Source organism: Diospyros lotus, chromosome 7 (assembly GCF_014633365.1).
Source record: "Diospyros lotus cultivar Yz01 chromosome 7, ASM1463336v1, whole genome shotgun sequence".
NCBI classification, from domain to species: domain Eukaryota; kingdom Viridiplantae; phylum Streptophyta; class Magnoliopsida; order Ericales; family Ebenaceae; genus Diospyros; species Diospyros lotus.
The window spans coordinates 24,681,190-24,706,919 of record NC_068344.1 but is presented as its reverse complement, the minus strand read 5'-3'; the positions used below and the strand labels follow the sequence as shown (position 1 = coordinate 24,706,919).

The 25,730-nt window shown below is 34.6% G+C and overlaps 1 protein-coding gene across 1 annotated transcript; it reads right to left on the bottom strand.

Annotated features, from left to right (window-relative positions):
• Positions 1-1,879: 1,879 nt before the first annotated feature.
• LOC127805623 (uncharacterized) lies at positions 1,880-11,581 on the bottom strand. The gene is made up of 6 exons (XM_052342373.1): positions 11,503-11,581; positions 4,313-4,705; positions 3,421-3,534; positions 3,260-3,307; positions 2,705-3,141; positions 1,880-2,560 (listed from the first exon to the last, which is right to left on the bottom strand). Exons 1-6 carry the CDS (start codon positions 11,579-11,581, stop codon positions 1,880-1,882), a joined length of 1,752 nt encoding a protein of 583 aa, XP_052198333.1.
• Between the last annotated feature and the right edge of the window lie 14,149 nt (positions 11,582-25,730).

Genomic DNA, 25,730 nt, shown 5'->3' with positions numbered 1-25,730 from the left:
AAAACAAAAAAAAAACAAAGTTATTCATCATCATCTTGCTCTATAACATGCGGTGATTCGGACGTAGAAATGCTGGTAGTTGAGTGAGATGATGGATGTACTGATAACTCTGCAGCAAGGGTCGGTGCAGAAGCAACTGCAAGGGCAGCAACAGGAGATGTTGATGGGAGAAAGATCGGTGAAACGTCCCCCAAAATATGCAGTGCTACACTAGATGAGAATTTTGTCTCATCCCAATTCTATCCATGTGATGACTGGTGGATAGGCCCGGACCTATAGACAAATTCAAGAGCCCATTGTCTTAGGGTCCATAAATTATGCCAATTTAAGGGGCCCATAAATATGAAAAGAAATTTACTATTTTGCCCCTGTGTCAAAATGACCATTTTACCCCCATATAAATCTCTCCCCACCCCCCAAAAAAATTGTAGAACACAGTAATCTCTCTAGAAAACTCTCTCTCCTTCTTTCTTTCACTTTCTCAAAAACAACTCTCTAAATCATTAATTTTTTAAAATCCAGCCTTCTGATCTTAGATCTGACTGTATTTTTACTGTGAAAGTGGCATCGATCTACAAGAAGATAACTCTTTTTGTTTTATCAGCAATTATTTTTAATATAGATGCACGATATATACGTATATATAGACGGTTTGGGCTAGGCCAAAAGTTTAATCTTAGATCTATAAAAATTCGACCGTTGCATCTTATTGATTTTTTGGTATGTTGGTCGATGAGGATAAGGGTGTCGGGTGGTTGCCTCTGATCGCTAGAAACTACCGGCCACGGTGGCCTGTGGTGGGGTCTGCCAGTGAGATCTCCTTTTTGAGCTATTAATATTTTTGTTATGTTTTCTGTAAATATATATATTTATATATATTCTATAAATATATATATTATGTATATATCATATTCTAAGATGTTAATGTTTTCTCTGTGCCTTGCGTATACAAGTTTTGTGATATAGAATTTGATTTTATAGTTTGAAATCAAGACCCAACAAACATATTTAATTAGGTTTAATTATTTCTATTTTATTTGATAATTTAAATTTATAAAATCAATTATGATTAACTAGAATTTTAGTGAATTAGAAGCTCTGGTTATGGGTAACTGAGATTTTATGCATTTATTGATTTGGCAAAAGAAAAAAAAAATTTATTCACCCACGATAGGTAGGTATTGAGAGTAAATTCTTTGTTGAGATCACTGGTGAAAAAAATTATACCTGCTACAGTTATATCTGTAGAAAAAAGTTTTTCCAAATTAAAGTTTATCAAGACTTATCTCCGCTCAACTATGTCACAAGACATATTGAATGGATTGGCTATATTGTCTATTGAAAAAAAAAATGATCGAACAACTTGATTATATAAATTTGATTGATATTTTTGCCTCCATAACTGCAAGGAGAGTAGTTTTTAATTGATTAGTTAAAAAAATTTTAATTTTATTTTGATATGGTATGAATATTTTTTTTATATTTTATTATAAAAAATAAAATTTAAATGTATATTATGATTCGAGGGCGTATTTTTACATTTTTACTCGGGACCCCAAAATCTCGCACTGCTGGTGGATGGGTTTTCTTCAGCTGTCATGTAGAATTATAGGTATGCACTCGTAATGGAATCCACGTGACAGAAAGCCATCAAATGAATCCACCATTGTCGTTGTCGATTAAGGCTAGGAGAGGAAAGTCAGATTGGATTCTTTTATTCTCTAACGAAGAAGACTATGACATCCTCATTGTCGGTTAATTCAAGAACTCATTTATTTAACAATATATAAATTAGCATGAAACCGTGCAAATTTCACAATCCTGTTTATGTTTAATGTCTATGAAATCTAGAAATTTCACATTACAAATAAAACCCAAACTAATCAATGAGCTCGGCCCAATAATTGGGGATGGAGGATTTAAAGCCTGGACTATCTTTTGTTAGGGCTAGGAAAATGGGGCGACCATTTTTCTTGCCAAAAATGGTACCGTATGTTGAACAGATTAGATCCAAGAGGAGGGGAAACTGCAAGGACGTGAAAATATAAATTGGAACACTAGCTACTGCTACTGTAGGAATTAGTATCCATTCCTTGCATTTGTTTTCCCCAAGATGGAGGGTAGCAGTGAAGGCTACCATCATGGTTGTTATGGAGAGAAACAAGGTGACAAGACCAATTATCAGCCTCTTGGGAAGAACATAAAGAAAATCATTTTCTTCATAGCGTGAAGTCAGGATAGACAAGAACATCAATAGAGAAGTGGCAAATGTGAATAAAGACAATGCATTTGAAATGGTAAAGATGATGAATGTAGTTTTTTTAATGAAAATTGGGAGGCCAGTACTGTCCTCATTGCCGCCGGGACCAGTGATTGCAGCTGCAAACGCTATAGTGGAAATCAGGGATGCCACAATTGTGCATGAATTTGCTGTAGCTTTCATCCATTTCTCTCCTCCACTTACTAGGTCCTTGTGTTCTTTAGTAAATAGCATTGCAGGAATTTCTCCATCGTTGTTTTCCTCCAATTTATTTTTGGGTATCACAAATTTCTCGACTTCCTGAATGAGAAGCATAATTAAAAATGTGTTATGTCTTCTTTTATCATCAATATGCTCAAATTTAAGATTGATCGTCGTGCATGTAAGATTCTAAGTCATGCTTTCCTGAATAATCATTAAACCAAATTGAGATGAGTTAATTACCTTAAACCATTGCAACTCATGTTGCATTTGAAGTGCTGCACCAGGAATAAGATTTAGTTTGCTTGGAGGTGCCAGTCTCCCCGCCAAGTGCAGCATATTGTTATTTTTCTTGTCGTGGCGAAGGGGCAGGATATGTCTACATAGATCCATCTGATATATGATGTTAAAAACTTTTTCCTGACGATTTAAAATTGCCAACTCGAATACATTATGAGATTCATCATCACAAAACAAAACTGCTTCGGGAATCAAATCCAATATTTCTTCCACCACCTCTTTAATTCCTAATTTTGCTGCGGAAAGCAGTGGGCCTTTCACAATTGATTCATAAGCCTTGTTGTCATCTAGAGTTTCAATTTCCTGGCGCAACGATTTCACGAGCCGAACTGCCTGATAATGCACCTGTTTTTTCTCCCCGATGCGTTTAATGTGAGGCACTAGAGTTGCAAAATTAAGTCAAGAATTAATGTGGTAATTAAATTTCAGCCAAAATCAATTGTTACAACTAATTAAACTAGAAATTAACCCATGTGTATATTGAATTAATAACGTTACCTAAGAACGCCAAGACTTTGTAAAGCATGGCTTGTAATCTTTGGCTCACTGCAAGTTATCATCAAAGCAATTAAATCAATTAGGAAAACTACTTTATCTAAGCAGAATTTGGAACATGCCCTTGAATTTGTACTAGTTGTGCTAGCTAGGCACAACTAAACCTGGAATGTAGAAACTTCGGATAAAAGTTTGAGCCAAATAATGCTTTCGTTCTGGGTCCTCAATGTCAGATCTCCAACGCTCTTTATCATACTTGTCCAACTTCACTGGAACACCTTGAATAAAAGCACATAATTTAATTAAGTTTCTTGCACAAACAGCTGAAAGAAGAGGATTTATTGAAAAAGTGATATCCTTACAAGAATAGATAGCATTTTCCCAAAAGGATAGATGACTCCCACTTGGGAACGCTGACTCAATCAAAGCAATTGCTGATAAAACACTATCACCCTCGAGCGGTTGTAATTTTGCGAGTTTGGGATACTTATCAATCAAATTTAGGGCCTCATCTACTTGATAAAACAAATTAAATTAACAAGCATTACAAGAGATGATATATATATATATATAGTTAAACAAATAAATCAGTTGTAAGAGTAACATTATATATTTATTTGTGTGGAAATTGCAAAAACTAACTATATCTCAAAAAAAAAAAAAATCATTTTCAACCACTTTTCTAAAAAAAAATATATATTTTCAGCCACTCAAACAAATTAATTACACTTTATAGCCACTTTATCAATTTTGATTTTGTTAACTAATTTTGCAAATCTGTCATTTTATTTAAATTTTAACCTAATTAATTTTCACCAAAAAAAGTGCCTATAGAGTGTAATTACTTTATTTGAGTGAGTATAGAGTATAATTAGTTTGTTTAAGTAGTGGAAAATGTTTTTTTTTTTTTTTTCTAAAAATGTAGTTAAAAGTGATTGTGTGCATTTATTTTGAGTTAATTATAAATTTTTTACTTGTTTGACTATTTATTTATAGATATATAGATACAAATAGATGCATGCATGCATGCATGAGAGTAGTGTTGTAGGTTCTCACCGTAGTATCCGGAAAATATTACTTGTCTAACAAGGTGAACCCCGGATATGCCTTCAAAGGGCCTGACACCACGATTCACGTCTTCAGTCTTTGACAACAAGTATTGGAAAGTATCCTTGTGATCACATTTGGCGGCCAGGTGGACCGGTAGATAATTAAACTTGTCGGGAATATATAACAACCGGGGATGTCTTTCCACCAGAATAACTGCAGCCCGCTTGTTACCAACAATAGCAGCGACGCCAAGTACAGTTGGGCCAAATTTATTTCCATGTTCGAGGGCCTCAATCGGTATTTTTTTCACCAAATCCTCCACCTGACCGATTCCTCTGTTTCCTGCTTGGATTGCTCTGTGCAGTTTAGTCTGCCATTCCATGTATAGAGTGTACTCATCTGCATTTTTACGTGTTCATGGATCAAATAATATTTTAAAGTTTTTTTATAAGAAAAATGATTCTTTTTTCTTTCTTGGGGTAATTAAACTGCATCGTCATTTTGTCTAGTGTCTACCCAAAGACTAAAGTAATAAAGTAAAATTCTTAACTTGTGGGGATAATTAGTTAATTAATTGTTAGGAATAAAGTAAGACAAAGAATTTAGATATAACAAATTTACCATGAGAAATAATTAATAGAACACCAAAGCTAACGGAGTTTAATTTAAATTAGGTATAGAAATCCTATCTATCTCTACCTCATTATGGATTAGGTCCATAATATGGATTAGGTCCATAATGACAATTAGAGATTAGTATGTAATCATGACAATTAGAAATGAAATAACTTGTATGACAATTATAGATTAGTATTTTCCACATTCTTCAAATTGATGAAAATGTACCTTGAATGGGATTCCTTTCATCGTAGTATCGGTCAACTACAAAAATTAAGAAAGATAAATAATAATTAAGGAGAAAATACATAATGCTGCAAATTAATTAACCGACTAATTATTAATGACTCGAGAGCTTACTTACCAGGACCAGTGACCATGTAGTTTATGAAATCACGCTCAACATCATAATCAGGTTGTAATGAATTAGTTGATGCCACGCTTTATCACGTTGCCACAACCTACACTCCAATCAAAGTCACGTCTCTTAATTATGCATCTATTTAATTGAAAAAGTTTTGTTACATCTCTTATAATTTGAGTCACATACATAGCACCCCATATAATTTATTTTGTTTTTAGAACTTTTTTTTAATTTTTATTTCTTAGGCGACACAACTAATCCATTAATTTTTAATGCAGACAACATCCATCAATTTAATTACACAAATAGAAGTTAGAGTTAATTGGATTTCTTCTGTCCCCTGAAGGCCATCCATATTGTTAAAAATTCTCAATGTAAATTAATTATTTTTTTCTTAGAGTTCTCTTCTCTCTTTTATCTTATAAACTTTATATATGTTTCTGATAAATTTTGAAATCTAGTTGTAAACTAAAAAAGATTTTTTCCAAATATATCACAATTATAAAAAAATATATTTTTAAATTGCAAAAATAGATTTTCGAATCTTTAATTAACTAATGTATACATAAATTTGATACAATTGTGTTTAGAAAATCCATTTTTTTGTAAAAATATATTTTTAGGAAAATATTATATATGTATATATACAAAATACTACATATATTAGTTTATATATATATATATTTTAAAACAAGCTTCCCAATGTCTTGTCACTGCTTTTTCACACAAAAAATAAGGAGCGATGCTTTTAGATCCTCTTCCCAAGGTCCCTTACCCAAATCACCGATGTGCAAGTCTATTGGAGACCTAATCGAAGTGGGGGCGACACAAATGGATAGAAATAGGAGCTGCTTGATAAGCACTTCTACTGGAGATGTTGTAGCTTTTGTCTAGATATGTTGGAGCTTTTGCCTAAGTATGAGTTTTGCACTGCTTTAGAAATGTTTATTCATTCTGATTGATTTTAAATTAATTGAGGCAGTTTAGGACCAAACTTTCTAAAAATTTTGGACCCAATATCATAGCAATTAGGGTTCAGATCAAACTAGTTTGGCCCTAACTTGTCCAAACTCATATTTAAATATAAATATATTGTCCAAACAACACTTTTTATAAAAAAAATTCAAATAAGAATCAACATAATGCAACATTCTAAATTTAACTTGTAACTCCATAAAGAAAATTAAACAATAAGCAAATTACACATTCTTATTAATAACTCTCAACCGATTTATTAATATGCAGTATTATTTATTATTATAAATGTAACGACTTATTAATGGGTTTGGGTGATATGTATTGTAATAGAATACCTAATCTGTTAGAGTAATAATTTTGTGAGATTATACGCGTTATTTTCAGGTGATGTGGCAAAGGGGACAGAAATATAGAAAAGTCAAAAGGTTGACTTAGGTGGTGATGAGTCCCACAATTATGCAAGGTATGCGTGTAAATATTCTATGAAAAATATGGTGTTTAAATAATGCTTATACTAATATGTGAGTATAACTAATTTTCCTTTTAAGTTATTATGCCATAAGGGTAATTTGGTAATTAAGTATTATGCGGACATATAAATATATATAAGAGGAAGGCTTATTTTGAAGAGGACAAGGAGAAATCAAGGTAAAGGGAAGGAAATGAGGGTTTGGCCGATTGAGAAAAGCAAGGTGAGGGTTTCTTCATCTTCTTCTTTCTTGAACTTTCGGTGCTCCAAGAAAGATTGTGCAAGTGGGTGATGGTTTCCTCTTTCTTTCTCTTCTTCTCATTCTTGCTAGAGTTCCCTATTTTGGGTGTGAAAGGAAGTCTCAACCCAGTGGTGATTTTCTTCAAATAAAGTTCTCAAGGAAGGGTAAAAGGCAAGTTCTACTCCTCTATTCGTCTTCCAAACTCTTTATATTTGGTATATGGAGGATTAATTGCAAAAAAACCCCATGTATTTCAAAGGTTGCTCTTGGTTGATGTTTATGTAAAAATCTTGGTAAATCTCTCTAAATTCTCGATTGTGTTGGTTGGAAATGTTTCAAAACTTCAAATAGGGTTTATTCCACCCTATATTTTGTTGGGAATGATGTATTTTGGGTTGGAATTGTGTATGGAAAGTTTTAGGATGATTTTGGTTTGCTCGTGTGCGTTTCTAGGTTTCAGAAGTCGACTTATTTGGTTATTAGTCGAATATTTTGGGCCATTAGTCTACTGATTTGCCCCCAAAGTTGACTAATCAATCGACTGAGCCTTACCCCGAGTCGACTCCATGTAAGTCAACTTAAACTGCCATCTTGTACAGTTTTGGCCATAACTTTTTGTGTAGATATCTGATTTGCAAACTGTTTGTTGCGTTGTAAACTTGAATCGATAGGTTTCGCTTTGGCATAGAAATTGAACTATTTAGCCAAGTTTTGAGTGGTTTATTCTCAGTCTCAAGACATATTTAGATGAGCTTGGAAACTTTTTTATCTCCTTCATAAAACATGTTGTCCTTCTTCTTGTGTATATCCCATATATTTTAATCATGATTATGTGAGTATAATTGGCATGTGCATGTCATTATAAGATGTCTTATGCATAGGTTTTTGTGTGGAGCATGATGTCTTTGTTATGCATAGCATGGTGTTGGGAGTTATATGTGAAACTTAATACGTGTTGCGGATGGAATCCGTTGGGATATCCCCTAAGGTGATAAATTGAAAGCTCGAGTGGGCCCTAAAGTCGGACTCGTGTCAAGCTCGGATGGGCCATAAGGCTGGAATCATGTGGGATCTAAACCCCCTATTATAATTATGCTACAGTGGTATTATGGGAGTTAAAGCGAAGCTCGGGTGGGCTATAAAGCGGGACTCGTGTAAGCTCGGGTGGCCCATAAGGGCTAGACTCGTGTGGGACTTAGATCCTCTCTCAAATGACTATGTAGGATGGTTATGTGTCGCAGCATGCATCTTGTACTCTATACATATATTGTGATGGCTTAGTGCCAGCATGGCGAGGATGCATGCAATTTTATGCTCATGATATGTGTGTGACATGATTCCACTCCTTTATATGTGCATGAGTGGGGTATTTACTTTCTTTTATGGTTGGTTTTTGTTACTCTTGTTGACTTTTATTCTATATTACTTGTTGAGTTTTGTAGTTCATTTGTTTTTACATCATTCCAGGTACAGGTAAAGTTAAGGCAGAGGGTGAGCCTAGCAAGGACGGATCTTTAGGGGATTAGACGTGTACAGAGCTCACTTAAAGTAAAGGTTTTGGGTTCTTTTGTGTTGAGAGGTTAGAGCAAGATAGGATTTCAAGCCTAAAGGGTGTGTATGTACATGTCTTGTGATTATGACTTATTGTATTGTAATCAAAAGGTGTAACTTTTGTTTCCATGGGAATGTATACATTTAATGTAAAGAGAGATTTGATAATGTTGTATTATAAAGCTTGCTAATGATAGCGTATATGATATATTAATGGAGTTTGGCTCCAAATTGCTTGCATATCATTCTATTAATGACCTCACAGATCCTCTATGCCAGATGGGGCTCCGAAAGGCGAGCTATTACAATAAATAATAGTTTAAAACAAATTTTTATTCCTAAACTGGTATTGGATCTAAAACTGGTCATCTCTAATCTTCATCGAGGTCCACTCAATATTAGACTAGATTAATTAGTATAGATCAAATTTTTTGGTTTGGATCAAAATTTAAACACCATTGGATATCTTTTACAACAAACGAAAAAGTCATTAGAGAATTTAGGAAAGGGAAGAAAAAGTATGAAAATGGAAGAAGTGAAGAAAAACACATATTTGTAGATTAAGGAAAGAGAAGAGTAAAATCTGTAAAAAAAAGGTCAAGGAAAGAAGATTGACCATGCAATCATCAGGGATTAAGCTATAGAACCACAACGGCAACAAGTGAAAACCCTAATTTTAACATCTTTTGGCAAATTAAACTTTTAGAAATATAATTTTTGTTAATGTCATTATCAATAATCTTATTTTTTAAAAAGTAACATTTATGTGTTTGGTATATATATGAGAATATAAGAATTAAAATCAAAAGTAACCTTGATGTGTATAGTATTTTAAACACTTTCTTAGAAAAGTGTTTTAAATTTTGAAAAATACCCTTATGACTTAAAATAAAAATTTTATATCCATAAATTGACATTCATTAAGTATCAATAATTCAAAATATCATATCTAGCAAAAAATATTCTAGAATATAATATCAAAAATTCAAATTAGTTCTCAAGTAAGTTTATTATTATTTTTTTATATATTATTATCAAACCAAATTTTATAATTCTTTAAAATAAACAAGATGATATACACAAGAGCAATATTATTGAAATATAAAAGAGCAATATTTTTAATCAAAACCGACAATAAAAGGGAAGACGCCCAAATTAAAGTTATCCCTTGTGATGCACGGAAATGACTCAAAGGCGTTGTTTCAGTATTTTCGAAATGTTTCCCATTTTTTAAACTCCAAAAATGTCAAAAAAATATTTTCGGGTCATTTCTACAATTTTAGAAATGGAAAAATATCACAAACACATTTTCAATTTGGAAATGCGTTTCTGATTCAAGGGTTACATACCCTAGTCTCTACCTCTTTAACCATCCCCTTATCATCGTTCCCCCTTGCCAAGTGGTTGCTCAATGCTCGATGCTTGGTACTTGGTGCTACCATCAATTCACAACCCCGATTACTTAGTGCCACCGTCAACTTGCAAACACAAATCAATGTTTCTATGCTCGATGCCACCATTTTCATGCAACACAAATTGATTCACAACTCCAATTGCTCGGTGTCGCCATCGATTGACAACTCCAATTTATTATGGCTGCTAATGTCGACTCACAAACACAAAAGGTATGGCTAAGTTGCTCTTCGATCAGTGATTAGCGATCGACTGCCGACAACAACCATCTGGCTTTTCTCTTTGTATATATTTATTTTAGTTTTGTACTATACTATGTATATATACTAGCGTATACCTGTGCGTAAAGACATGGTGTAAATAATATTAAAATTAAAATATAGTTATAATTTATACGTATTATGTTTTAATAATTTTGCTTTTATTAAACACTCTACAGAACTCAAATACGAAACAAATATATAAGATTTATAATATTCACTAATATTGCAAATCAAAATATAAGAGCAAGTAAAAAAAAAATTATAAACACTAAACAAAAAATAGAAATTGTATACTTGTTAACGTTTTATAATAAAAAAATTACTAAATTTATATAATAAAGCAGATCAATAAGTGCTCTACAATTTGAATAAATTAAATTAAAAATTAAATATCAAACAATACATACCAGCCATCACCGTTCGCCATCTCCGCGGCCATCAATAGGGAGGGGGGAACCCTGGTTCGAGGTTGGAGAACCTTGGGTTCCCCGACCATGCATGGTTGAGAATTCTTTGATTTTTATATTATTTTAATTTAAAAAAATTATTGTGCCTAAAATAAAAAATAGAATTAATAAAATAAAAATAAATAAATAAATTCTTTTTGAATATTTGCATTTTTAAGTAACTCAATAGGATAGATTAACCAAATTCACATTTTTTAAGTATCAAATATTCAACATCTAAATGTCATTTATTTACACTAAAAACAACATTTGATCATCAATGATTTAAAAAAGAGATTTTTATTTCTTTTGGAATTGAATCATCCATATCAAATTCTAAATGTCAAATTCTTATACATTAAAACTTACATTGTTGGTGTTTTCTTATTTAAAACTTAAATAATATTTTAAAAATTTTCAAAAACTTACACTGTTAGATATTTAGAATACTTAAAAATTAAATATTAAATGCTTTAAAAATTAATTTTTTAAAAAAATACCATTTTCAAAATATTAAAAAAAGTCCCCGACCGTCATTGGTTGGAGGCTTCAAGGGCCCCCGACAGTGGCCGGTCAGGGGCCCGAGTCAAGGGCTCGTCGAACCCCCTTCGAAGGTTTCTCAAACCCCCTATCGTCGCCAATCAAGGGCGATGGGTCGACCATACCAAAGGCTAACCGACGCGAGCATCGTTGTCACCCCTCCTACTGTCACGAGCAGCGTTTGTCGTCCGTCACCCCTTTACTGCGAGCATCGTCCTCCATGGCCCCTCCCTTTGCAGCTCATATTGCCTCGTCCGATCGCCCTTTCTACCAGCCACAGACGGCCATCGCCCCATCCTACCATCTCTCTAACCGTCATTACCCTCCTTGCCAGTAGCTCGCAGAGCCTTGCCCCCACCCGTTGTCCTCTTTCCCACCTCACTCTTCGCCATCGCACTCACCCTCCTCACAGTCGTCGCACCAACCAACCCCCTAACCTGCCATCAACCCTCTCTCCCCCCCTCCCAGTCACACCCGCTAATGGCATTGATGGATGGGTCTTTGAGAGAGAGAAGCACTGAGTGAGGGAGTGGAAGAGAGGGTGCAACAGAGGGAGAGAGAGAGGCAATGAGTGGGCGAGAACATCATTCATGTCAACCATTGATATATATTTAAAATTTATCTCAATCATTGAAATATCTCTCTCATACATTTTATATATTTTTAAAAATCTTCTTGCCTTATCATATAAAAAATATATAAAAGGTTTCTATGAGATCTACACAGATCTAGTCTAGGATTACAGAAGCTGTGATGGATTCCAAGGGTTGATGACAACTACTGGCTTCAACAGTAAATCTCCAAAAAAGAAAAAATGTATATCTTATTGCTTAACAATAACAAAGAGATATTGAGGGATTAAACAGTTGAAAGCGTTACAAATGTAGAATGTAAAGAATAGCCCAACCCCAATGATATCAGTTGAAGTGAAACTAAATAAATACAATTAAATTGGAAACATAAAATGTATCAGAAATTGATCCCAGCCATTGAAATGTCTTCCTTTTGAGACATTTTCAAAAATTATCCTGTCTTACTATATAGATTATGTATGTATTGATTTATGTTATATGAATGTATGGTATATAACTATATGTAATACTTATTTTTCTAATCAATATTTTGTATATAATATATAGTATGTAATACTTGTACTTATGTATGTAATACTTATTAGTGAATGTATGTAATACTCATAGAGTATATGTGAATGTATGTAATATTTATAGAACTTATGTTTATGTTTGTTTGAATGTATTATGGAATTTATGTTTATCTTTAAATTAAATAATTATTTTTTATAATTTTATATATTAAAATTATATTTATAAAAAGGCACATATTTTTCTTATTTACATATTTTCTTGCATTCTCGTTTCCTAGTTTTTTGAAAAATGTCATTTTTTTCGTTTTCATTTTATATCATATCCATTTCAATGCAACTTACTTGCCCCACCTTAATAGCGGAGTGGAGACCTTGGGTTAGGGGGAGCAGATATTTAATTACTCTCATCTTTTGTATTTTAGGAAAGATAAGTGTTAAAGGACATAATAATGTGTCACCACCAGAATACTATTGTGGCACCAACGAATGTTAAAGGTAATGAACCAACATGAAGAGGAGAAAATTTCCCATGGCAACAAGACACCCAACACATGAAAAGATCTTTGTCATAGACAAACGACAACAATCAATAAAAATCTCACAACACAACAACATCCAATTGATGAACAAAATATTAAAATATATATAAATTAATAACAAAACTTGTTCATGCAGAGAAGAGAAAGAGATGAAAGGATATGTTTTTTTTTTAAAAGCTGGGGCAAATTTTACATTACATCCCACAAATCATGTGGGTAAATTATTTTTATTTTATTATATACATTTTTTTTTATAACAAATAGGCCCACGTTGACTCAAGGCATAGGCCTATATATGCCTAGGGCACCAAAGTAGGATGGGCCCCAAGAAAATGAGAGGAACAAGAGACCCAAGACAGGAGACACTAGAGAAAAGGAGATGAGAGTTGGAGGAGACCAACAAACACGACAAGCGACATCAAAGAAAGAGAAGAGTCGTCAGAGGATGAGAGGAAATGCCGAAGGATCAGATAACACACACAGGAAGGTAGTAGATGCCTGAGAGAGAGAGAGAGAGAAAGAGAGATGGGGGAGGCCAAAGGTGGAGGACAAGAGGAGACCAAGGGACGCCGAAGATGGAGGAGACGTAGTCACGCACTCATGCGAGAGAGAGAGAGAGAGAGAGAAAGAGAGAGAGATATGCAGGAGGACCAAGGATGGGATGAAAGAGACGAAACTAGGGGCACCCGACATTGGAGGTGGTGGAGGACAGAGAATGGGAGGAACGAGACCAAGGGATGTGCGCGCGCCGGGGGGGGGGGGGAGCATTAAATGTTGACACTTGACAATTGTCAATTGATTGACATTTGATAACATGAGAGAGAGAGAGAGAGAAAAGAAGAAGGAAGGGGTTATAATTTTAGTTTAACCATATCACAAAAAAAAAAAAAAGTGATTTGACTATATTGTTAATTAAAAATATTTACTTTTTAAACTTGAATACAAAAGTTTAGTTGTGATTTTGTATGTCAAAAAGTAAAAAAAAAAAATATTTATTTATATTATTAAAAGGTCACCAAACAAATTTATGGCTTGGGCACAAATGCACTTGAGCCGGCGCTGTTAACAGCCATACCCACAACCTTTCTTTCACAGTTTTAAGCATCACGCTGGTAAACCTCAAGTGCATGTAGTAGCTTGTAGGCTATGCACACTTGAAAAGCCAACTAAAGGATGCAAACAAATAGAGCTAAGACCACATGCATGTCCTCTTTGTGAAAATGCATGTCCTCTTTACTTTTTTGCAAGTAGAGCTAAGACGATATGCATGTTTGAATTATGTTTGTGCGAATGTGTGTGTGTGTATATATATATATATATATATATAAAAGCATCAATGAATAATGATTGCCCGTATGTTTTTGAACCATGATTCATGACAAATAAAACATCACATGTAAACTATAGCATTTCAGACGAAGAAGAGAGAGTGCACAAGAAGCTTGAATATGTACCTTATGTCAAAGCAACATATCTATCCATATATATATATAGCTTCAGAAACGTACGCTATTGATTTTAAAGCAGTTTGAGGATATCAAACCTTGTAGCCTTAGTGCTTTATCCTTTAATTTGAACACTTGAAACCCTCCAATGTGCGCTTCAAAAGCCAATTATTCCCGACTTTCAGGACCTAACCCAACGAGTACTTCTCCAGCTCTCTCAGCCAATTTCTCGACCCTCCTTTCTTATAATCTCTTTGGAGGAGGGCTGAAATTCAGAGTAAAATTGACCTTTCTTGGTTGTCTGGCCTGCTTTAACTTCATGTCATAATTCAAAAAACCTACCCCTGTCTTTTGCAGATGCTTCGGCTGAGAGGCTCTCCACAATATTTAATTTGGTACCCACATGTAAAGAATATAAAATAATTAAAATAAAAAAAGCGGTGGAAAAAAAAAAAAAAAGAGTGCAGTGAGAAAATAAGGAGACGGGGTGCAGCATTCATAATACCAAAAAATATATCATATATCAATAAAGAGTATGATATATTATAAAAAAAAATATACGAGTACCCAAACGATACCCTAGCTGTATGAAAGCTCTGCTGCATGCCCCATCTATTTATGTTGTGGCCTCATCAGTGGTGGTACAATTGGGTCTCATCCATGTCATGACTGGTGGATGGGTTTTCTTCAGCTTTTGTCTTGTAGAATTATAGGTATGCACTCGTAGTGGAATCCTCGTGAAATAGCAAGTCGTAGCTAGGTCCGAAATTATTGGTGTTTTTAAATGTCGGTAAAAATAAAACAAAACTCCATATATCGGTGCGAGTTTACAAGAGCATTCTTAATATAATTAAAAACGTGAGTGTCAGTAAAAATTAATTATTGACGTTTTATGGTTCTACCAGTGTTTTCAAATGTCAGTAAAAATTAAAAAAAATATCAAAGATTTACAAGTGTTTATAAGTGGTGCTAATATCCTAAAAAACAAGGTGAGTTATTGGCTTGACCAAAACGACACCATTTTGGTCTTGCCAATGTCAACTACACAAGCTGAAATTAAAATATAATATGACATTGTTTTACAGTTTTATGGGTAAGAAAACACTGAGAAATTTATTGGCATTTACAAGTGTCGTTAATATCCTCAAAAGTGCCGGTAATTAGCTTGACAAGAACAACACCATTTTGGTCATGTTAATGTCAACCACACGGGTTAAAATTAAAAATAAAATGTTGTTATTTTTTTGGTTTTACTAGCACTTTTATATATTGATAATTAAACATTAAACAAAATACTAAAAAATTTCTCTACATTTATAAACACTGAAAAATACTTAAAAGCACAAGCAATTTGTGTGATGACACGACACTATTTTGAATCATGCCAAGTTTCAATTTGTGCACCTATTTGCTTATTCTTCCCACTTTTTCATCTCTCTTGCATTTCAGTCTCCGTTAATGGAACGATGACCTCTCATCTCTTTGTTGTGTGGCCCCAATGACTTTGTGTGTGTGTGCCTGTGTGCTCATGCGTGTGTTGATCGTCTTTTGCGGTGTCTCACAATCATCTGGTGGTTGTCACATGTGGTGTTGTCATCGTCCAATCCTCTTTGTCAGGGGCGGATCCAAGCAGGTGGATTGGGCAAAATTGGGGGTGGGCTGGACTAAATTTAGACTAGGTACTACTAAAAAATCAAAAAAATTTACATTATAAATGTAAATTTTGTTATGAGCTGCCCTGGGCTTCACTACTAAATTCACCCCTACTATTTGTTAAAACGATATAGCATTTCATCCCTTTCTCTATGTTAAATTAGATGTATGTGAAATATGCCCATTTTGTAGTGTGGTTAAACAATCAAATTTATTATGGTTTCTTGAGGTTAGGGTTTTGGCAATTGATTTGGTGTGAATTGTGCCCATTTGGTAGTGTGATTGAACAATTAGATTTATTATGGTTTCTTGAGGCTAGGGTCTTGGTAAATTGATTTGGTGTGATCATGAATTGTGCCAATTTTGTAGTGTGGTTGAATAATTAGATTTATTATGATTTGGGCATCTATGGTTGCCATTTGACTTGATTTATTGATTCATTGTTTCAAATCATTGTTCCTTTTGGGCCATCAATTGATTTGGGCATCCATGGTTGCCATCTAGGGTTGGTGAGCTAGCTTCTTTGGGCGCCGTGGATGGTTGTGTGCCAACCATGGATCTTTCATTGGAAATTAATACCATCTCCTCTCTTTCTCTTCTTGCTCAACAAGAGAACTTGTCACACAAGTACTTGGACCCCTAATAAGTCGGGCATTGTCCCCATGTGATGTTGCCCTCACCAACCTAAAGGAGCTGTTGGGATTACATAAATCTCATCTATGTGCAACGGAATTAAAATTTAGTTTATAGGTGTCTCGTTTTTCAGAAATTATGATTTACAAATTGAAAGCAAAAACGAACGGTTACCTCTTTGATGAAATTCTATTTCACCGTTAAGTTTCTTGCCGTATAATCCTCCAAGTGTAGGATGCTGAGTCGGTCCATCCGAAATCACTTCTATCCAAGAATATCAAAAAGAGTGACACGTAGAAGAAATTTTTCACAAAAATTTCCCATCTTACCTTTTGGATTCACACCACCTCTTCAAAACTCTCCCAATTCTCAAATGATTCAAGAGTTATAAAATGAATGGTTAAAAGAGCTTTTTATAGGGTTTCATTAACCCTTCTCTATTAATGGATTGGGCTTCTCAAGCCCATCCCATTTAATGCAATTGGGCTAAGCCCAATCCAATGATGTTAAATTAAATCCAATAATGCCATTGGGCCAAGCTTAATGTGCTAGCAAAAGGTCCAACACAATTAATGATTAAATAATTACATTCACAATATAATTATTTAATTATTCTTATTTATCCAATAAATAAATGCACCATAATTAGTAATTATAAAATTACTAATTTATCTATTTTCTCTTTGAAAGTGATTTCTTTTGGATGGGACTTTCTGGGTTCACAAATAAATTGACAACGAGAATAATTAACAATTAATTCTTGTAAATCACGAGTAACATCTAGTAATATGTCATGATTACCCAATTTATCGTGAAGCGGGCATTGTGAACATTTTTACTACGTTACCATGCAATACGGTTCTTCTATCATCCTATATTCCGACAAGATATGAGATCATGGTTAGTAGATCGAATCTCTTAATCTCGTCATATGACCAAATCCAAAATCAATCTTAACTAATTATTACACAACCCTTATGGAACAAATTCCATCGTCATATGACCTTGGCCAAGGATTTATCGTCAAGTGATTACTAGATCGCATAAGATATCTTCCTCATAAATCTCGAGGTGATAGATTACATGTCCGATGCACACATACTTCACGTATCACTAAATCAAGCACATAGATACCTATGATTATTATTGATTAAAACAACCACATAATATCTTCTCAAGGTCTTATTACTATTTTTTCACACCAAAAACAAGGGGCGATGCTTTTAGATTTTCTTCCCAAGGTCTCTTACCCAAATCAGTGATCGGTAAGTCAATAAGAGACCTAATCAAAGTGGGGGTGACATAGATGGGTAGAAAGAGAATCTACTTGATACACACTTCTGTTGGAGATGTTGGAGCTTTTGCCTAAGTACGAGCTTCAAACCGTTTTAGAAGTGTTTATTCATTCTGATTGATCGCTTTAGAAGTGTTTATTCATTGTGATTGATTTTAAATTGAGGATAAGGAAGAGAAGAATTAGTGATGAAGAAAAAGGTTGAAGGAAGAAGATTGACCATGCAACCGTTATGGATCACTGTGGAATCACAACGGTGACAAGTGAAATCCTTAATTTTAGCATCTTTTCACCAATTATAGAAAAACAAAACTTTTAGAAATATAATTTTTGTTAATGTCATTATCAATAATTTTATTTTTTTAAAAAGTGATACGCCCAACAAATGTCGGTAAACAAATGCAGATCAAATACAAGAAGAGTGGGAAAATTAAAGCAAAAGTTGGAGAAATATGTGAGGCCAAAACCCCACTCGGTTTGCTGGGAAAAAACTGAGTGGGTCTCAATTCTATTGAACCGAGTCCCAGTCGGTTCTTTGGTTCCAAAAGTGGCCACACCATGGTGGCCACTTGGTTTGAATAGTGCCACCAATAATAGTGGCACAAGGCTTCAATAAATGGCCAAATGGCCAAGCAAGGCATCAAACAGTCTTGATTCTTAAAAATCGAGACTTATTTGGTACTTAGGAACTGAGTGCCACTCGGTTCCTTTGAACCGAACACCATTTAATTCCTTTGAACCAAGTCCCAATCATTTCTTTTGGAAGCATTTTCTACAGTTTCCCCATAAAAGTAGATGTTGCCATTAGTTTGGCCTCAGTTTCCTTAAACCGAGTCCCACTCGGTTCTTATAAACCAAGTGTAACTCGGTTCATGCGAGGCGAGGCCCACTCGGTTCCTCTAAAGCAAGACTCATTCGACTTTCGTTATGCGGGATATTCTAAGAATATTCTTCTCCTGAAGCTTTCGATGATTGCCACGTGTCTTTCAAAAAATTCTGGATAGAGACCACTTGCCCCCTTCAGACTCTCCTATAAATACAAAGTTTAACTCCTCACTTGGGTACATTTATTCAGCTACCAATACTCATTTTCTCTCTCTTAAATAGGTACTGATTTAGGCATCGGAGAGTTTACGCCAGGTCACCCACGCCTCTCATGGTTTGCTCGTTTTGTAGGCCTAGTCAGTCCCACGGTCGATTGGTTCTCCTTATTCACTTGGTTCCATGACGAATCGATTCACCAGGCCAGTTGATTTTAATCAGAAGCAAGTTAGTTTTAATTAGAAGCCAGTCGTTTCTCCATCCAATCAATTTTAATCAGAAGCCAGTCAATTTTAATCAGAAGCCAATTGGTTATAATTAGAAGCCAGACGTTTCTCTAGGCAGTCGATTTAAATCAAGAGTTAGTCGGTTTTAATCAGAAGCCAATCGTTTCTCTAGCTAGTTGATTTTAATCATCAGCCAGTCGATTTTATGAAGACTCAATCGGTTCTTTCAGTAGTACCGTCTGGGTGTAACTATTCATCAGCAACGAGCCATCATCACGAGATTCACTAATCATTTCTCATTTGTCTTATTACTCTTGGACATTGATACCGATTCTGTGTTTTTCCCTATTATAAATTTATTATCGTAACTTGGAAACAACAATTAGCGCCGTCTATGGGAAACGCAGCAAAAGGTCAAATTAAAGAACGAAGTTGATGGCAAGTACCAGGGGTAATCAACAAAATTTCTCTCAGGGCGTCGAAACTCGTCCCCATTCACGAGGCTCGCAAAATCCCAAACGAATACCTCGACCTCCACTTGGTTTCCAACAACAAGGGAGTCTTCAATCAACTCCCTTCGATCCACAGCTCCAAGTGGAGACCCAATCACCTCCACCAGGTTCTCACCATCTGGTGAATCAACATGAAACTCACCATCAGCCTGGACCATCACATCAATTTCTTCCCACTGTTCTCTTAGCAGATTATGAGGCATTGCGACAACATCATATCGAAGGAATGCAAGCCCTACGAGACATGGCGAGAATACTGCAAAGTATGGTTCCCGATACCATACTGCCCCCGACTTTGAGAAGGCTTGTACCCAAGATAGCACCCCTAAGGGAAACTTAACCAGGAGGTAAAGAAGTTGACTCTTATCAAGGAGTTGGATCTGACAGTCACTCTCAGCCCTCACCCCGTCGAGGGAATTATTCAAAGCAACCACTACGATATCATAAAGCCATCGCACGTCAAAATCAAGGGCAAAAGCTGGGATATCAAGAGAGAAAGGAGATAAGTGATACCTAAAAGGCGAAAGGCAACCAGAGGTCGTGGCAAGTACACCTACAGGTGGAAAACAAAGCCTCACTAGAAATTCAACACCAAGAAATAGAGGAGGTGACCACAATACAACAATGAGTATGCGAAACTATATGAGGAAAGTAATAGAAGAAGTGTTGGAACAAAAGAAATTGGTCCCGACCATTGAAAAGCAGTCCAAGAAGAAATCCCTATTCACCCAAAGTATATTGGAGAAGCCATTACAGAAAAAATTCAAAATTCCACAAATTACTTTGTATACCGGGAAAGATGACCCAGATGATCATATTGAAAATTACGAGTCACTGATGATACTACAGGTTGGGAAGACGAGATTATGTGTCAGGCGTTTTCATTAACCCTAATTGGGCATCCCGAACATGGTTCAAAGGATTACATGAGGCATCCATTTCATCATTTGCGCAGCTGAGGATAGAATTTGTCAAAGCTTTTGTAATCAATAGTTGGAAGAAAAGAGATACGACACATCTCCTTAGTATTCAGCAAGGGGCTAAAGAAACCTTACAACAGTATGTGGATAGATTTCGGAGTGCCACTCTTGAAATTTGAAACTTACCGCTCGAAATGGCAATATCCGCAATGATGCACGGGGCGTGATTGAGATCTTTTCAAGAATCTTTGTCTTTGGATCCCCCAAGATCCTTGGCAGATTTGTTTGCTAGGGCGAACAGGTATATACTCCATACCGAAGTTATGAGAACAGTAATAGGTGGAGAAGATAGAAAGCGGAAAAGAAAAGATCGAGAGGGTGAAGAACATTCTAGCAGGCAACAAGAAAAGCTGGGAAAATCAGACACCCCCGGACGCTAATTTAATCACTATGCTTGGCTTACCCAACCTCGATCGGCGATATTAACCGCCGTAGAAGGTTCGGGTCTTATTAAACTCCTAAAGAAAGTCAATCACCCCATGAGAAGAAACTAAGGAGAATACTAAAGATATCATGGAACTCGAAGACACTCCATTGACCAATGTTGAGAACTTAAAAATCAAATCGAGATACTCATACGGGAGGGCATCTGCAAAGATATGTAAGGGAAGAAGAAAGAACAAATAGGGAGCCTCAGAGAAGAGAAGAAAGACCGGAGAGACAAGAAAGATAAAACCTATGACAAAATGATGGAGGAATGGACAATAGATCAGTTATCCCCTCGGATAACATGCCTACACACTAAAAAATACACGTTATATCTGGTGGCGAAACTTTAGCCGGTGCAACTTCTGCTTCTCGAAAGGCTTATACCCGCCAGGCTTACCAAGTGAACTCTATAATGGAGGTGCAAGACGATGAAGAGCCTATCATCTTTACACCCGCTGATAAGGGAGATGTAATTATTCTTCATGATGATCCCGTAGTAATTTTAGCTGTAGTTGCAAAACACCCAATTGGGAGTATTTTGGTTGATAGTGGCAGCTCAATCAACCTAATTTATTGGAATTGTTTTGAGCAGATGCACATCTCCCATGATCGTGTGAAATTAATCTCCTCACCTTTGTACAGTTTTATGGGAGAAGCTATACAAGTCGCCGGTGCAGTACAGTTGCCAATCACATTAGGCTCTGATCCACAAAGTGTAACTCGACAAGCTAACTTTATGGTTGTGAAAACTTCATCAGCTGCTTATAATATAATTTTGGGGCGTCCCTTGCTCAACGACATGAGAGCAGTGGTTTCATCCTATTACTTGTTAATAAAACTCCCAACACCTCAAGGAGTGGGACAGATGCGTGGAGATCAAAGGAAAGCTCGTGCTTGCTATGTCTCTTCCATAAAAGGAAATGGGAGGAACAAAACTTTATCAATCATTGAATAGGCAATACAAAATTCTCTCACCAAACAAGCTATATACAAACCTCAACCGGTTGAAAAATTGGAGGTTATAGGATTAAGTGAGAGCGAGCTTGAAAAGGAAGCGCATATCGGTTCGCAACTACCCGAAAAGTTAAAACATGAGATAATAGCTTGTTTGAGAGAAAATATGGACATCTTCACTTGGGCACCAACTAACATGCCTGGGATTAATCCAAAAGTAATTTGTCATCATCTAAACTTGGATCCCCATTTCAAACCTATACATCAGAAGAAGCGAAATATCGCTCCTGATAGATTGATTGCTCTAGAAGAAGAGGTTGATAAGTTGCTAGAGGCTAGATTCATTCGTGGTTAGCAAACGTGGTAATGGTTAAAAAGTCAAACGAAAAATGGCGAGTGTGTGTTGATTTCACAAATCTCAATAAGGAATGTTCGAAGGATTCTTATCCATTTCCAAGAATTGATCGATTGGTGGACAACACATCTGGATACCAATTATTGAGTTTTTTGGATGGATTTTCAGGGTATCACCAAATCATGGTGCATCCCCCAAATCAAGAAAAAACTTCTTTCATTACGGAAAATGGAACTTATTGTAACAAAGTCATGCCTTATGGGCTTAAGAATGCTGGGGCTACCTACCAATGCATGGTAAACAAAGTTTTTATAGAAATCTATATTACAACAAAGACCCTGTCACGGCTAGCCAATCACGTTCATCGGTGAATCATCCACTACCACTACTTTTTCCCTCTACTAGGGCTGATTCATCTATGGTTATTTATAAAAGGTGAGTCTGGGGACTCAGAAAAGGCAATATGTAAACATAGAAAATTGTAAAAGCATAACAAACAGAGATAAATATGAAATAAATCATGCATGCAGGTACCTCCACCTCACCCCTCTAGGACTCTTGGTGGCCCTTATGATTTTCTATGGACCTTAACACGAGTTCTGTTTCGTCCAAATAAAAATTCATAGCCTCATGCCTAGGCACTCCCCAATTATTATATGCAAGTCATGATAAAAATAATTTGCACAAAAAACATATTAAACCCTTACAGATTTTGTTGTCTGACATTGAGATAGATCCTAGGGAAAGATTTCTCTACAGTATTAAAATCACTGATATTATTCTTCAAGATTTCTCTAACAAAAATTAAACATAATTAAATAGAAGGGAATATTATTGTTGAGCCAACTTGCTTATATTAATTAAGTTTTGATGATTAACAAAAATATTTTTTGACATAAATCTATTTCCTTCTCATATAAAAATAAATAAATTTATTTTGAATAAAAAGTGGGAACAAAGAGTAAATTTATTTTAAATTAAAAGTGGATTGTCTTTAAACATGTTTCCTTCTTTTGATCATTTATGTCTCAAAAGTTTATGTTTGAATTTTCATTTCTTGATAAATGCTTTTATTACTTATGCAAAAAATATATTTATTTTGAATTAAAGGAGAATTACTTTTAGACATATTTTCTCTTTCTCATACAAAAAGTAAATTTATTTTGAATTAAAAAGAATTGATTTTAGATATGTTTTCTCTTACTCATGCAAAAAGTAAAATTTATTTTGAATTAAAGAATATTACTTTTAGACATGTTTTCTTGTTTTAATCATTTATGTCTCAAAAGCTTATATTTGAATTTTCAAATTTTGATTTCTCATGCAAAAAGTAAATTTATTTTGAATTAAAGAGAATTGGTTTTATACATATTTTTTCTTACCCATGCAAAAAAATAAATTTATTTCGAATTAAAGGAGATTACTTTTAGACATGTTTTCTTGTTTTAATCATTTATGTCTCAAAAGCTTATATTTGAATTTTCAAATCTTGATTTCTCATGTAAAAAGTAAATTTATTTTAAATTAAAAATGAATCATGTTTTCTTATTAAACATTTTTTAAATTTCAAACTTCATATTAACCCTTTCTTTAGAAGCTAAAATGCTTATAAATACCCCCCAAAACTCATTTTTTGAGTATTCGTTACACATATTGCACATCCAAAGCTCCCAAAATCTCTCAAGCTAATTTCCAACCATTCCAAAGCTCTCAAAGATTCATTATTCATTTACTGAAGAGCCACAAGGCAAGAGGAGAAAAAGAGATTGCAAAGCCGAATCCAATCTTCTCCATTTCAAGTTGATGTCACCGTTTATTTATTTATTTAAATATTATTACCTTGTATAATTTGTTCTTAATTGCTTATTTGTATCCAAGTGTAGACAATTTATTTGTAACATTTAAATTACTATTGTGAATTGTATAGTTTTTCTAGAACCGTTAAAATCTAGGTAAATCTAGTTTCCAAGGTAAGTTAGGGAGAAAATCTTAGTGTTGGTGGTTTTCCTAGAATCCATTGTAATCTAAGAGTATATCTAATTTATAAGGTGAGATAGTGTGAAAACCTTGGTGAGATTAGTGGAACTTCAATGGTGGTTGAGACCTTGGGAAAGTGGAGTAGGTGTGTGTGGAGACACCGAACCACTATAAACTATCTTGTGCTTCAATTATTTATTTTTGCTATATCCTATGGCTTGCAATTTATTAATCTCAAACTTACATATACATAGTTATAAAATCTTAATTTGTTTAAAATTAAATAACAAGAATTTAATTAAAAGAAAATATTTTATATATATTCTTAGAGAAAATAATTAATCAATAATATTTATTAAAAGGGAGAAAAATTTTAAATACTCAATTCACCCCTCTCTTGAGTGGCCATAGCTTAAGAGACTAACAATTACTAAAATCAAGATTCATCAAACTTCAAATATTTTGCTTTTACCTCAAAGCTCCATTTCTTTATTGAACTCACACGGCCTTTTCCAATCTCTTCTTACCTTCTTCCTATTTATGCAGATAAAACCCCCTAACTATAACCTATTTCTCAATTTATGGAAATCCTACCTTGAGTCTATTCCCTTAATTCAAGGAATTCAACCCATCTATAACCAATATATTAATAAAGAAATAAAGTATGGCTTGTTAAAAGAGGCATAATGTGTGCAGGTCTCTCCAATTGCAATTGGAAAGAAAAGCAAGGATGAAGATTAAAATTAGAAGGCTTATACAAATATAATATATATAAAAGCAATTGATGTAGTTTTTTGGCGTAACACATTTTCTCAATTCCCGGAACTTCTCTTTATGGAGATTACTTTAAAAGAAATTAAAAATTATAATAACTCTCAAAATTCCAAACATATACTTAGATTCTTGAAAAAAAATTAGAATCTTCCAATCACTTCCCTATTCAAAATAATAAATTTAATGCCCTCCATAAAATTCCACAAAGTCGCAAATCTTCAATCAATCATCTCAAATACAGAAATTAATTATTTTTATTTTTCAAAATACTGAGATGTTACACCTAGTCTCTACCTCTTTAACTGTCCCCATATCATTGTTCACCCTTGCCTATCCATTGCTCGATGCTCGATGTTTGGTGTTGCTATCAATTCACGACTCTGATTACTCATTGTTGTCGTCGATTCACAAGCATAGACTAGGTAAGCCACTGTTGATTCACAAACACGAATTGATGTTTCCATGGTTGATGCCATCAATTCACAACTCTGATTGTTGAGTGTCGCTGTCAATTGACAATTCCAATTGCTTGGTGTCTCAGTCGATTCAAAAACACAAAGGGTTTGGCTTATTTGGCTTTTTAATCAAGGACCAACAACCAATAGTGACCATCCAACTTATTT

Coding starts and splice junctions, on each gene's coding strand:
- LOC127805623 (XM_052342373.1), bottom strand. CDS start 11,581: ATGGCGAAGAGTGAGGTGGGAAAGAGGACAACGGGTGGGGGCAAGGCT. Junction 4,706..11,502: donor TGGCAAGGAGGGTAATGACG/GTTAGAGAGATG, acceptor GTAAAAATGCAG/ATGAGTACACTCTATACATG. Junction 3,308..3,420: donor CCGAAGTTTCTACATTCCAG/GTTTAGTTGTGC, acceptor GATAACTTGCAG/TGAGCCAAAGATTACAAGCC.